The 15,460-nt window shown below is 42.8% G+C and overlaps 1 protein-coding gene across 7 annotated transcripts in view; it reads right to left on the bottom strand.

The window, feature by feature from the left end:
• PLCH1 (phospholipase C eta 1) overlaps positions 1-15,460 on the bottom strand; it is a 69,714-nt gene that overhangs the window by 14,326 nt on the left and 39,928 nt on the right. For all 7 annotated transcript variants that reach the window (XM_071812774.1, XM_065844858.2, XM_071812777.1 and 4 more), the window contains 7 exons: positions 13,113-13,206; positions 12,010-12,213; positions 10,823-10,943; positions 9,172-9,343; positions 6,797-6,904; positions 4,647-4,808; positions 2,149-2,220 (listed from right to left, as the gene is read on the bottom strand). In XM_071812774.1, coding sequence (XP_071668875.1) covers positions 2,149-2,220; positions 4,647-4,808; positions 6,797-6,904; positions 9,172-9,343; positions 10,823-10,943; positions 12,010-12,213; positions 13,113-13,206 — 933 coding nt within the window. The remainder of the gene's footprint in view (positions 1-2,148; positions 2,221-4,646; positions 4,809-6,796; positions 6,905-9,171; positions 9,344-10,822; positions 10,944-12,009; positions 12,214-13,112; positions 13,207-15,460) is intronic.

Here is a 15,460-nt window from a genome sequence, read left to right as displayed (position 1 = left end):
TGCTTCCACCTACTTATGCTTCCCCCCAGTTTAGAAAATTCAACAAATTCATGAAGTTGAGAACAGAGCCCGGGCAAAATTTTCAAGCATCACCTTTCTGTTGCCTTTTGAGCCACACATACGAGCGTTCCAGTTATTATTACAGTGTATAGAACACAGCTATGACAAAAAGATTACAATCTCAAAAGCACCAATTATTTAATACAGTTCCCAATTTCAGCAACATTCCATCTTTTGTAACACTCACTATAGCTTCAAGTGAGTTTCTTTAATTCCCTTCTCATCAAGAGGTAATTAACAGTATAACTGAGAGCTCCTTTTGCTCGCACAGCTAATTGAGCACAGATTTCTTTGCCCCTGCTGGGATGTGCCAATCACGTACATCATTTAGTTTGCCGTGTTCAGTGCTGAAATAAAGTTGACTATAGTGGCAATCATTTGCACGGTTCAGATTTGGAAGGCAAAGGTCTGCACTGTGGGTGTTTCCTGCAGTTACCGTACGGGAATTGCCAGCCTTGGTGGCTTTGTCCCTCCATGGGCAGTTTCAAGAGTTTATACACGGATACATTTGGCACAAGAGCTGGCTGAAAACATCACAGATCAATATCCCTGGGTGGATAATTCTGTAACGCAAAAATATCAATAGTAACCACCCTTCCCAGGCATCTCTTTAGCTGGAAAAGTGTAAGAGTGAAGTTTACTGGACGTCCCTGTTGCCTCAGTCTACAATACAATCATTATTTTAAAAAAATCTATATATACTGTCTTGTTTTTTTCAGCAGAGAAGATACAAGTGGGCTTTCCAACCCGCTATAGCCATTAGGATAACTAGTTGAAGTAATTAAATTATTGACACGCTTTCCAGCAGTTTTTAGTGGTTGACTTTGGCCTGTGACATCTTGTTGGGCAGCATTTGTTTTCCCACCAGTGAGCACCAGTTACAGCGTGAAGTGCCCACTCTTGTGCACAACGGGTACTTGCAGATCTCACCACACACAGAGTAGTGTGCGCTTAGCTCAAGCTGCTGAAAGAAATGCAACCACTTCAACCTGATGTAAGCTTATAATCCAAGTCCTGGTATTGTCTGCCTAGAGAATTTTCAATGGCTCCTGGCTGGCTTCAGGGCAGATGAGCTGGTGGGTGATGAAGCTCTATGATGTATCTCATAATTGCTGGTTTTCCTAAACGGCTGCTCAGTTTATCAGGGACAGGGGAGCACCCCGCTCGGCTGCAGCATTCGCACAGGCTGGGGCAGAGGATGCCGCTGGTGGCAGTGACCCAGCCGCAGACCTGCCACATGCCTCTCACAACAAGCCCGTCTGCTGATTTATTTACTCGCTATCTGCTAATTGAGTCCGCGAGGAAGGAAGCTTCCAGTTCGATCAGCTCGTGCTGAGGCTACACGTTCAATAACCCCAAGCCTGGAGGCACCGTGGGAGTGTGGGAACAGGGGAGGTGGATGACAGGGCCACATTTGTCAGGACGTGGGAACGGGAAGGAACACGGGCGCACTGTCCCTTTTGGCAGCTGCTGTCTGTCCAGCTGTAAAATGAAACCACAGGCTCACAGGAAGGAGATTAGCTCTTGCTTGGTTCAATAGAGCCGCCACAGTGGAGATCCAGCGAAGCAGCAGACAATTTGACCTAGCAGCTACACAAACATACAAATACTATATGGAAAACCATGAAGAAATCAGAAGAGAACACGTTTTGACAAAGCAGGAGCCCGGAGCCAGCACTCAGTCACAGCGCCCCTTAAAGCAAACAGAAATACAGCGACAGCCCACGCTGCACAGCACTGCCCAGGGTACGAAACACTAAAGCTGGAGCCCGAGTGGAACAAACTCCGTCAGCTGTGTGGACAGAGCTCTGGAAAATGAGAAGACGCCAGGGGGTTCAACTCCATCACTGCTGCAGGTTTGATCAGAAAATCAGCAATTTGACATCACTAGTAAAGATGACCTTTTTGGGCAGGATCATCTTTAAAGGCTTCTCCATACTGCTAGCAGCCAATATTCCCCTGGGCAGCAATACATACACCAAGGGCAATCACGTAGTCTTTCCTCATCCCCCCACACTCACCAGGCGTCTCGAGCAGTAGAACATACCCAGTATCTCAACAGCAAACCAAGGCTCTCATTTTACTTACTTTGTGTTTCCCAAAGTTGCCCATTAATGACCGACTATGAGACTTCTTTCCACCTTCTTTTGTGTCCAGGTTCTGCGTGGAGAAAGTGCAATAAAAAGTGTAACTAGATACCTTCAGAAGTATCTTTAAAGAGTCTGCTACAGAATAGAAGCGAGTTGAAGTCTAAACACAACATATTCATCTTTAATCACAAATTGAAATCCAAAGTCTCTTTACAGGATTTTTCTAATTTCTTTATATACTTGATAGCTTAGCAATCTTTTAAGAATAAGAAAAAATATGAACATTAGCACTCAAGACAACAATCAACTGTGCAGAAAAGAGTCTGGCAAAACCAGGCAAGCAGCAACAAAACACAAGCCTTGGAAGTGTACTAGCAAAGAGCCACAAAGGGGAAAATAAAATCTCCTAAGACACGAATGTGGACTTTTCCCAGGCAGCCTGAAGTCAGAGCTTCACATTTATAGCCATGCCCCTAGACATCAGGGAACTCCTGGCATCGAGCTTTTCCTGTCGGAAAAACACAGCCCTTCATCTTCTAAAGAGCAAACCAAAGACGTAAAGGTGCTGAAGAGCAGACCCCCAGCGTTTTGGGAAGTCCTATGAACTCCAGGTACTCCCTGGTCAGTGCTGAGCTGGAATTCACTTCTGGCTGTCGTAACAACAAGGGCACCAGATGGTTTCCTCAGCTCCAGCAAAGTCAAAGATTTGTTCCTAACTCAGCTTGAAAGTCTCTGGAAAGCGTAGAAGGAAACCTTGGCAGCTAAAGTGCTTTTCTCTCTCTGATGAGAGCACGAGTGACAGTTTCACAGCAAATCTAACCCAGTACCAGGCCTGGCTGACAGTGCTGGACACGTCGCTGGGCTCCCTCAGCCCCCAAAATCCCACCTGATTATTAATGGAGAATGGTACATAAACTCGCATTGTGAAGGCCTTTTTCTTCAATAATAGCAAGTCTTTGAGAAATGAAAGGTGTATCAGTAACAAAGTAAAGGAAAATGAGATTTCACCAGCAACACAGAAAAATTTCCCAACAGATCCCTTTCTGGTACATTAATTATTCTGTAACTACTAGAAAAGAGCTGGCTAATGAGCTACAGAATTACTGAACCATCACGACGCTTAATCATTTAGTTGTCTCCCATCTAGGCCAACAGTTCCTATAAATTAATCTTCCAGTTGTTTTAATTTATTATTACTAATTGTTCAACTCTATAGTGCTTTAAGACCCCTGAAAACAACAGTGACATCCCATCAGCCTTCACGCAGGACTGCTGCAGCACGGGGAGAGATCTGAGCGTCCCTTAATAATTTAAAATAAGTTCATTAGAAAATTCTATCATTGAATATTATTATCTGACAGATGCTTGAATAATGCACTTGCATGACTGAAGTATTTTCAGTATTCTGGTCACATCCATGACAAGTAACGGGTAATCCCGGGCATCATATCCAACACCAACATCTTACGGAAATCTGCATTCTTTAAACAAAACTCCTACCGCTCAAATCCTATCTAGGGGCCAATCATTTTCCAGATATCAGAGAACATAGCAAATGTAATTATTCTAACACCAACTAACATTGAAATGGCTCATATCTGATCATATTTACCAACACGGGCAGTTTGCTCGGTGAAATCCCACTTTCCGGACCTCAGGAAGGCCCAAGGGAACAGCAAGTGCTCTGTGCTCCCTGCACGGCCATGGCTGGAAACAGCCTCCTCCGTTGGGTCAGACAGCTCCGTCCTCCTCATTTTACAGCCTCTTCCCACCACACCACCGCTGTGACCAGATGTCTCCAGCATCGGCACAAGACAGTTATGGTTTCTGTAGTCAAGCCTGGATTCAGGCAAAACTCTCATAGGTCCAGCTTTGGAGGATGAGATTGGTAAGAACTAAATAAACCCCCCAGAGTGGGAAGATATGTGGAAAGTAGAGAATATTTGACCTTTAAGGTTACAGCGGTTACAGAGTAGGGACTCTAACCCAGAACAATTCAGTCTGTAATTTAACAAAACTGAGGTGAAAGTATGGCACCCATGGATTCAACGAACTGCCTACTGATGTACTCTAAACTACAATATATTTGACTGTTTTACAAAAATAGTTTGATGTGGAAAAGGAAAATAAACATACCATTCTTGATATAAAACAGTCTGGGCACAAAAAAGCAGAACCTTACTCAGGGCAGTAAAATCCTGTGTTTTATTGCTGACAAAACAACCACCAGCACTACAGGCAGACAATGCTCTCAGTTATCATGGCCAGTCTTGATAGGACTAAGGCAACAGAAAAAGGATCTTTCCCCAAAAACCTAGACACAAACCGAATTGCTTGATGCCATGCTTGCAACATTGGTACTTGCTTACAACTATTGGTACTAACGAACTCTCGGAAGTTGTTCCTAAGTTATCAGCTTTCTCATCTGAAAAATGTGCACCACACATCGCACTGCTGAATACTCAACAGAGCATGTGAAGGGGAAAACCCACGTACCTGTTTGAGGTTAACGTTCAAACCCTCATGAGTTGCCTTTAGCAGCGCTCTCACAGTGAAGCTGTCAGGATCTTCCTTGTCCCTGATCTGGGATTCTTTTATCAGAGATTCTAGTTTTGTTCTTATAAAAGATTCCACCTGGTGCTCGGTTGCACCATTACTCTGAAAGACATTAAGGAATAAAGTTAAAGTAGATGATTACATCCATCACTGCTGGGACAGTCTGAGGACAAATGCTTCAGGCCATGCAGCGCTCCTGACATTTCCTTTCTCTGTGCAAGAAAAGGTTCTTGCATAATCCTGCCTGATTTTGCCTCTTCTGGCAGCGGCTTTTACTGCCACTTCCACTTTCTCTCCTCTTTGGCCGTCCTGACAAAGCATTTATGCTGCCTCCCCCAAGCACCGTCCAGCACGTGGCTGCCCCAAAAGCTGCGCCAGGTGGGAGTTCTTTGTTCCAAAGCAGCCCCAGGTCCAACCTCCTCTTTTGGGAGACAGTGTGAATTCCCAGCTAATGCGCTTACACATGTCCTGCAAAATATCAGCCAGCCTCAGCATCGCTAGATTCCTGCTCCAAACGGCAAGACACGTACTGTGTTTTGCACTGGCGATAAGGATTGCCAAATTTTGTCCTGGGTGTTCCTATTAAAGCAAGCATCATCTCATCAGGAGTGCTGAAGCCGTGTTAGTGAAGTACATGTGGGTTGCACAGACCACTCCTATTGCATAGCACATAACAAATCAGGCATTTTGCTGGTTCAGAACTGGCTGAGCAATCTTATCTCACCTTACTGTACCCATAATTAGAGCTATGTTCATTCAATACATACTTTTCCCCCAAACTTACACCTGTCAAAGTTTGTATCTGTAGTTAAACACACCATATTCCTAAAGATTTATGGGACTGGGAGTCTTCAAGCTTCCTCATAAATTAGTTAATGCCAAATATTCCCAATTCTGTAGTAAATACTAACAGGAATTTAACATTCTGAGTCACTGAGCAAGCTGATTTCATCCTATGTTTCAATTGTTCACTGCAAGGCTGTTCTTCTGTACGAGACTGTCTTGTGGAACACAGGAGCTGAAGGAAACCCAAGTGCAATCTAACCTCTAAATAATGAAGAAATTAATTAATCATGATTCTGTCCAGTAGCATAAAGGGGGTTTGTTAAAGAGGAAGTGGAAATGAAATCAGCCTTTCTGTGCGGTGTACCTCAATCTGCAAAAAGATGCTGCTGACACTACAACTTCAGCAGCATCGTGGTAGAAGAACCAGCATAAACATACGATTCTCTGAACCAGTGCAGACGGGGACCTGTGTTACCTGTAAAGCAAATCCCGAGCTATTCTGAAAAACCTTCAACTGCCAATAGCAGGCAGAAATGATACAGACAAATTAAAAGCTCAATATGTAAACCAAAACCAATTAATGAGAACTACAGACAGGTGTTTCTATGAGGCAGCAAGGTAAACTGACTGGGCTACATTCAAAAGTGGAGATCAATATTATAGTTGTTAAATATTAATTGGAATTTGATCTATTCTTTCTGCATCTCCCTAGATAGGATGTATTTCATCCAAAAGCTGTAACTGGGGAAGCCAGGCTGCCTCCTGACTCGAAACAAGCACCTGCTGCATGATGAGTATTAGCATTGCACATCAGCTTCTGCTGTTTGTAAAAAAATGCATTAATAAAATTAACAGCAGAAAAATAAACACGGACTTAAAGAATAAAGGAACTAGGAAGTGATCTTCAGTGTCATAAAATAACAAACGAGGACTGAAAAAAATGTTTTACACCTCAAGTTTTTGTCATTTGTGTGGGTCCTTCCATAATTTTCATCTAGAAATTGTGTAGCAATTCCAGTGTGCTTTGAGTAATAGACATTTGTAGCTGAGAAGAGCCTGACACACTTATAATGTTTCCAGTCCAGTGTACCTGAAGTACTTAAATACATTTATGTAATATAAATGACAAAGTGTTCATTTCCAAACGGTGTCATTCCATATCTAAATATGGAAGTTCTGTATGTTAAAGACCAGACTTAGAGAGCAAAGTTAAATGCTCTCATCTGCCAACAACTGTAAGTAGGATTATGGGGTATGCACATAAGAAATGCAGAGGTGCAACAGCTCTGTGTATATGCACATACATAGCAGGGCTTTAATTTGCAGTCATCTTCAATCTCATCAGCGCTATCCTCATCTGAAACTTCTCCTTCCTCAGCATCTGCTCCAAGAGTGTGTGGCAACTTCTTACCCTACAGCGAGGAGAAAAACATTCACAATAAATGTTTTAATGTGAAAAAGATCTTTGCAAGGTCTTTCAAAACAAGCATACCAGCTCTGAGGCAAGCCAGCAAGAATCCAAAAGACTTGGTTCTGTTGGCTCCCAGGAATTTCAGGCTTTCCCCTAAGCAAGCAGACTGCTGTATGCTTAAAACTCTGGAAATCAGAAGCGGAGGTCTGGTTATAGCTCTTCATTAGAGTGGAAAATACAGGCGCAAAAGAACTCCCTGCACGCAGCCATCGAGGTGAAGGAAGCAGCAAAGCCTGGTTTAATATTGCATGCTCATGCAAGGCTGCAGGCAGCAATCCAAAATTAGTTGCTAATCTGGTACTGTGAACGTCATATACCTACATTAGAAAGGAACTACTTTAATTCCATGTCTAGTTCCCAACATCTGATTAGAGTGGCGAGCATCAAACAGAGCTTATTGGCTACTTCTGGTAAAAAAAGACAGGTCAATTATCCTTTTCAGAACCTTTATCTTGAATTCTTATCTTGAATTCTCCTGTTGATCCAGCAAAGCCCAACACAGAACCGCAGAGATGCTCTGCAGGTGTCTGCTCCCCTCTGCCACCGCAGGAGGATGAGGATGGTCTCCAGCTCCAGCTGGGCTTTGCTGGGACCAGCCATGCACCTCCCAACCTGTCACCTCTGGCGTTGCCTCTTGCTTTACCCTTTGCTGCTTAATAAATCACCTCTTTAAATTTCGTGTCATTACTTCTGTGCCTTCCTCACTGGCTGCAGAAGTATTTGCAGTCTACCTGTTTCATCAGTGACACAGGTGAATAACAATTGCACCCAGATTTCTGCAGAAATTAAGAGGATTGATTTGTAGACTGGGTTTTGAAATTAATAATGCTGCCTTGCTAATTACTGCATCAAATTCACTTCACACTGGCACCTTTATGGTAGCTTAAATGCATGAGTATTATTAGAATTACTCTTTATGTACACTAGCAAGGTGAAAATGATGCCATTACTTGAAACTGTTTGGCTAGTGAATCAATACTGGTTCAAATGTATAAAACAGAGTGAAATAACAGCAAAAAGATAAGAAACTGGCTTACTTCAACAAGACACTGGTTCCTAAAAATGATTTTACCTTTTCTAACAGTGCTGCTTACATTGAACAGGAGATGGGAGACAGGGCTTTGTGAAAAGGTACCGTGATGTGTAAAATAGCATTTCTCATTCTGAACCAGCTCCACACTTCAGCACCGGTGGCTGAAGAATCAAATTGAAATTACAACTCAAATGTGCTGGGAAGACCTGCTTAAAAATTCACATAAGAACAGCGCAGTACCAAAGTTCTCCCGCCTTTTGTGCATTGACACAGTATTTCAAGGCAGGTTTGCTGGGTTTTGTCGCATGACTAACATGAGACACCAAAACACCAACACTACCAGCTGCTTAGTTCATTAACCAGCAGGTATACAAGAAAACTTATTCAGTGAAATTCAAAATCACAGCCAAGCACTCAAAGGTTTTCTAATTCAGAGTCAGCTGTGTACTATATATTGAAATATGTTCACAACAAACTAAAATTGTGAATCCCTGTAGCCAGCTTGATACAGATAGAGGGGGGAAACAACATGTAAAGAGCTCACAGCGAATTAATTGCCCCATGTGTCAAAGTAAATTAGACAACCCAATAAGCCACCACACGATTAATCATCCTCTCAAATGTCTGCCTTGCTTTTCTTTCTTGTTGTATCCAGACTGGTCTTTGAAATTCCTTTTAGAGCGAATGTGTTCATAGGGAGCGGCTCCAGCGGTCCCGCACACAGCACTGAGTGCGGAGCCCGGGGCCTCCTCGGGGCTGCTCCCGAAACCACAAAGGTTTCACTTCGTGAACTGCTGCTCGTCGCGGGGTCAGGGGAAATGCATGGAAATGCAAGAAATTCTCTAAGGCTTTTATAGTACTCCAAAATACTTTGAGGAGGGACTGTAGGAGAATGTTTAGATACGATAAGCATACAAACCATACAGAACAATATCCACTAATAACAAATTAGACAAATTAAAAAGAGAGAAGGTATCAGGTTCAGGCAACTGTGTCACAGTTCCTGCATAACGATGCATTTTTCTGTCCTCAAAAGAAAAAGCTCAGAATTTTAACACCGTGGATCTGTACTATTCCACATGGTACTGCTCAACTGATTCTCCAAAGAGAATCTACGATAAAGATCACATGCTGACTTTTGCTGCTTTTTTAACACACCGCCAGTAGCCAGTTACCTTCACTAGGATCTTCCCTTTCAAGTTTTGAGGGCTCGGAAGCTGTCTGGAATCTCCAGTGATTACAGAGGACAAGTCGAGTTTGTCACCAAATATCTCCTTCAAGTACTGAGCGATCTTCTGCTGCTGTTGAATACTGCAGTGGTTTTCAATAGACAGTATCACCGGAAACCTAGAAACAAAACCCCCAGACGTTGTCATAACTGTGTTTTAAGAGAGAAAACCTGCACAGCTTACCAATAAAGTGACTCAAGCAGTTTGCTTTTGCATTGTCAGTAGTGTGGAAACAACTCCTCTTTGGGAGGAAGGGCTCTGCACATGAACTCCACATCCCCGCTCGGGCAGAACCTCGGTCCCGAGGCAGCTCTGCCCTCTCCCTGCAGCCCAACCCACCAGCACACAGGTGACAACGTTTGGAACCGATGGTCACCGAGCACGAGGCACAGAGAAACACGCAATAAAGCTCAGCAGCAGCGCAAAGCCTCGTTGTTCCACGTGGCTGAGCAGAAACAGCACAATTCCTTCGCAAGGCCCATGCAAAGGCTCCATAAGCTGCTCCTGGAGAAACGCGTTCTGAGATCAGATTTGAAGGAACTGCTGACTCCTCTGTGCTCACTTTGCGAAGAGCGACAGCTGTGTCAACAGTTTGCCTTTTTCTTATTAAGTGCAGCTACAGTGAGCCAACCCAAATCTCTGAAGGTCACCAGACCCTGGAGAATATTTAGCAGTATTTTCCAGAAGACTCTCCCAGGCTCCACAAATTTACGTCTCAAGTTTCTTGAGCTAAAGACATTGTTCCTGTATCTAACGGTCTATTTCTCCCGCAGATGTGCCCAGTTGTTTTCCAAATTCTTGGCAGCCCCAGAATCCTATGGCAAGGAACCCCAGAGCCCAACTACACAGCGAACGAAGAACCACGACTTTCAGTTCTGAATTTACCACCTCCTGTTTCTCATCAACAACAATCAACTCTCAGCCTCAGGATTTTGGGGGGTTTGTGTTCCACATGCCCATTGCTGGGTCACCTTTTTTGTTTTGATAAATAAAGAGAAGCAAGCATTTTCCCTTTATTCTCTCTAAACTACTCAAAATTCTATATACGCATTCATGATTGGAGACTTGTATATATATGGTTAAGTTCCACGATCTTCATAATAAACCCTTTATATAGTTCCACGGCAAACAAAACAGAATTTGAACATCACACCAAAAGTCAGTTTTTATTTCCCCATATTGCACATGAGACAGCTTTTCAATTTTCCTGCTGAAATAAAGCATTTTCCTTAGGCAGAGAATATGACGGTATTGATTTTAAAGGAGCATTTCCCTGTAGATTTGAGTGGGAAGTTCTGCTCAAACAAAGGACCAAAATAATCTGTAGATATTCAACAGTCTCAGTCTGTTCAAAATATTACTGCGTTTACAATGCATGAAAGGCCTTTCTAACTTAGGCTGAAATTTCTGATTTGATTGATGAAGAGAGTTCATGCAGTTGAACAATAAATATGACTCAGGTAATAAACAGGGGGATAGAGTCAACTTTGTAATTTCTCCATGTGTTTAAAGGAACACAGGTACCTCCTGATGGCAGCTGTTCGACATGGCTACTCAGAACAGACAGGTGTAGCTTCAAACCCAACTCTACACTTACTCATTTTTGATGAAGGCATATTTATTGATGGTTTCCGCCACATCACGGAAGAGTATTTTAGAAGTCAGAGTATAGCCATGGTGCACCACCGGCTCCCCATCTGGCCCATCCCAGCAATCCACTGTTAAGACACAAAGGCAACGCATTAAGACGCCCATGACTTCAGAGGTTTCTGCTGCTCTTGCTTGCTGGCAGAACTCACATCCACGACCCGGCCATGCAGGAGTCAACAAGCTTCATTCAATTACGACCTACCAATTGAGTTCAGACTAACAACTCAGTCTTTTTGTATAGTGAATGAGAAATCTGCAACCCAAAACTGTTTTTTCCCCTTAAACTGATTTTTTTCTCCTCACGTATAAAATTACAGAGGCCTAATAGGTCAAATAACGTTTACAGCTGTCTCTTGGAAAAGTGGCTTCTGCTTCTGGAAACAAACCATTTAAAAACAACTTAGACTTTTTCCACTCCCAATTCAACTTGCAGTTTTATAACTGACTGGAGTAGCATCAAATCCATCACATACTGAATGGACTAGGACAGTAATACTTTTCTGAATGAATTACTGTACTCTGGATTTACACCAAACTTGTCGCTACTGTTGCCTCCATAGGAAGTTAAAGTTTCACAAAAAGAAGCTACAGAGCTATTACCTAGGCTGGATGGCAATTGCAATAGTTTTGAGGTCAAGCAAAATAACATGCGACTGTGCGCTTTAGTGAACTTCCCTACAGAGGGGCAAGTAGTGGTAGAACACCCAGTTTTCTCAAGTTCATTTCCTCTAACTAATTTTTAAATTCAGATTAATAAATTGTTCTTCTAGAGATAAGTTTTGCAATACTGGGGAACTGCAGAGTGGAGCTGCAGGGCCCCAAACACATCTCTGTCCTTTGCCTCAATGGGGCTTGTGCAGCAAAAAATGCTTCATGTAAACACGGAACGGAAAATGGAAAACTTGCACTGGCTGAGAAAAGTGTAACAAGGAAGCAGCAGGCAGGAGAAAACAGGGGTGCCTGGGAAGTTTGGCTGAGGTGCTCATTCCCAACAGAAAAATTCCCGTTTAGGATGCTAGAAAACAGAAGTTTACTACTGAAGTTAATTAATGCTTTGAGTTTGCCAGTGGCTTTGTGTTCAAAAGAAATAACCATCGTGCTTCTCACAAGCAGCAAGTCAGACGAAAAATATACCTTCAATACATCGGCAGCCATCCTGCAGCACGCGGGCGTACATCTCCGCTCTGGACTGGGACAGCAGCTGGTCGCCTGTCAGGTACGTGTTGTGAGACGAAGCAATGAAGTAGTTACAAAGGGGCTGGTCCATGTCCTGATGCACTTCGCAGTGCAGCGGATTAAATACATCACACGCGGGACTGCGCATGAAGTTGGTGAAACCTTGGAAAAAACAGACACGTTTTTGCTGTAGATGCAGTGTATCTTTGCACTCTAACATCTTCTCTGTTTGCTTCTCAGTGCTAACTTGTGTTTCAGGTGCAGCAGGGACACAGCAGGGATTCATCCTCCCGCACCCCTGTTTCCAGCACACTAAGTGCTGTGTGTTATTTGAGTCTAAGTGCAGTGCCCAGGGTGGCACCAGAAGCTTTTGAAGATCTGGGAGGTACCAAGGGTTGAAGCACCATGCAGAGAAAGAAGATTTCTCCTTCCTCCCCCCTCAAAATCACCATGTAAATGATGCTGCTTCAGGAAAGCTATTAACACACTGCAGCATCTCATCTGGTTTGTTCCAGTTCAGATCTTGGCTTGATACTAAGCTGGGTTCTGGATAAATATACCATCGACAAATGCTTTAGCAAAGAAAGCAAAGAAGGTATTAAAACCCAAAGAAAATGCAGCTATCCATATTTTATGCCACATAAGCATAAATCAAAGGACTGCACAGGGGCAATTCCAGGCCTACAGAGACGAAGCAGAAGGAAAACTTTGCTTTTATTACTTCAGTTAGAACAGGTTATAATATAAAATACACGCTATAGGATGTTTTACGGTTGTGTTTTACAAATATACAGTTATCAATAAATCCATGCAGGCCTAAGGCATTCGCATTAGCGTATGACGTCTGATTTACTGCTGGATAACACCGGCTGCTAATTCACTCCACCTACTCTCGTCTCTGCTCTCTCCCATGTCTCACAAAAATGCGCCTACGCTACTGGCTGTTGATCTTCTGTGTAACTTTCAATCACAGTCGAGTATTACGAGCTGCTCCAAAACACTGTTACAGCTTTTCTATTCCGCTATAAGAAAAAAACTAACTCCAAAATCAAAAACTTTACCTTCAATCCCAAGAACATTTTGCTTCTTGTTTTCTTCTGATACTTCAAACTTCTGTATGATGTCAAGACAATATTCTGGTGTCACATTGTTCATCTGCACAAAAACAACAGTGTTGGTGCGCTTGATTTTTCTACCATGCCACCCACATGTCAAAATCTACTTTAGGCTTCTGGGTCCAGCTGAAAAACCTTATGATCAAAGATAGTCCTGTTGATATTGGACTGAACTCGATCAGTAACACTGCTGTAACACGGACTGCAAGATTTTGATGGCATTTTTGTCAGTGCTGCACAAGCCACATGGCTCTTACCTTCAAGAAAGAAAAATAGGAGTGAGAGGCAGCAATCACTTGAAAGCTGGGTCATTTTAGTTTAAAGATGAAAATTAACTGCTAATCATATTTAATAATGGTTGCACTAGGCAATAGTGCTGAAATGAGAGGTGCGAAGTTATATTCTTTAATATAATCTACTTAAACATGCAAAAAGCTTTGGCAGAGTTTGATTTCATTTTCCTGCATTTTCCAGTTCTGTGATTTCATTACTTCCCAGAGAGTTCACTGTAATATACGGCCTATGAGAGAAATAATTAGATTCTGAAATGAAAAACAGCAGTTCTTCTAAACAAATCAGAGTTTTGTCCTCAGCTTCAACCAGCCCACAATTAAGTCCTAACTGACTAGTGGGGCCAGAGTATCACCACACGCTCTTACTTCCTCTAGATCCACCACACTGCTCCCATAAGTTGTAGAGGAGCAAAGGGAGAACAACTCAGATTGGGTGTATTTCATTTAGTGGTGACACTAAAACCTTTGGCAGCCTATCCGAACCGTGGAACAATCCAGTAGACAACACCCAGTGATCCTAGGTCAAGGAGATGCTGCTGTTGATTGCACACCCTGCTCATGGCAGGCCCTCCTCGGCACGAGCCGGCCGGAATTCACTCCTCCATTATCCCCCACGGCTCCTTGCTGCCACTTGTGTGCTCGAGGAACAAAAATGTCTCATCTTATCCAAAGCTGCATCTGCCAGGGAAAAGTCCACTGATTTGTGCTTTTTAACTGTAGCTTAGGAGAAATGATGACTTTGGCTAGTAATATAAATTTGCTTTCGTTAGCTTTCAAGTATTTCACTAGAAATAATATCAATAGTAATGATCGTGGTTGATGGCTGAATATTTACGTACTTGGATTACTAGAGATGTGCGATAGCAGAGCTTCCAGAATCTCTTAGATATGGGATTACTTTCTATATTCCTGATGCAAAGCTTTAACTTTGATGCAGCCTTTGAATAACTAGTAAGACCTTGGTTTTCAGGTAAACGAACTAGCAATTAATTTTTCTAAAATAAGGTCCTACAAAAAAAAAACAATGTTAGCCCTAATCTTCAGTAGGAGAACGAAAGAGGAAACCACTTTTGATTTCACCAGTCTCCTTGGAAGCAGCTCAGACAAATCTATTGCCAAAAATCCAATGCCACCTGCAGCTGCAGCACAGAGCCGGGTAACAGGAGAACCCTTCTCTACAGGCCCATATGCCAAGAATGGGAATCGTTCTCATTGCCCATTCTCATTGGAAAGCAAATAACAGAAAGGAAAGTAAAGTATTATAGAAGTTGGAAACATGCAGGAGAAGTCAGAAAAGCTCAATGCTAATGACAGGTGTTCCTAGACATGATGCCAACCCACGTGTGTCAACAGCGCTCCGATTGTTTCGGCTTTAGTTATTCACAGTTGATCATTCTATAAGAAAAATCAAAATATAAACAATCAAAGCAAAGACATTCTCCCAATTTCAGATGTCAATGTAGAATGTCACGACATACTGAGTCACCACATAAATCCGTGTATTGCTTATCCTTCTGTGGAAGGCTGAGCGAGGGAGGCCGGCACGAGCTCGCTTTCCAGCTGGAAGCACACAGGTTTTTGTGGAAGGCAGCAAGGGGTGACCAGGTACAACGATCTAGTATTGTCTCCCTTCTCCAATATTAACAAGTTCCACAGTTTCTCCTCTTTCCAAAGCCCATGAACTAACACGGACATTCCTAAAATTTCCTACTCCTTTTGGGACACTGGTTCCCGATGTCCTTTATTACTCACTGTCTCAGATCATAGCCCAGCATCACCAACGTGCCCCGGCATATACCGTCTCATTATATCCTTTTATAACTCCTCCCGAGAGAGCAGGTACAGTTGTTTCAAAACATTCATTTTCTCAAAGTGTACTTAATCCTCACTTCTGGTCACATTTTCACTCTTCACCGCATCACTAGTTATTCCTGCAACACTGGATAATTAGTGCAGACAAATCATAAAACTACACTTACTCTCTTCAAGGACATTTAACTC

Source organism: Patagioenas fasciata, chromosome 9 (genome assembly GCF_037038585.1).
Source record: "Patagioenas fasciata isolate bPatFas1 chromosome 9, bPatFas1.hap1, whole genome shotgun sequence".
In the NCBI taxonomy this organism is placed as follows: Eukaryota; Metazoa; Chordata; class Aves; order Columbiformes; family Columbidae; genus Patagioenas; species Patagioenas fasciata.
This window is presented reverse-complemented; position numbering and strand designations above follow the sequence as displayed.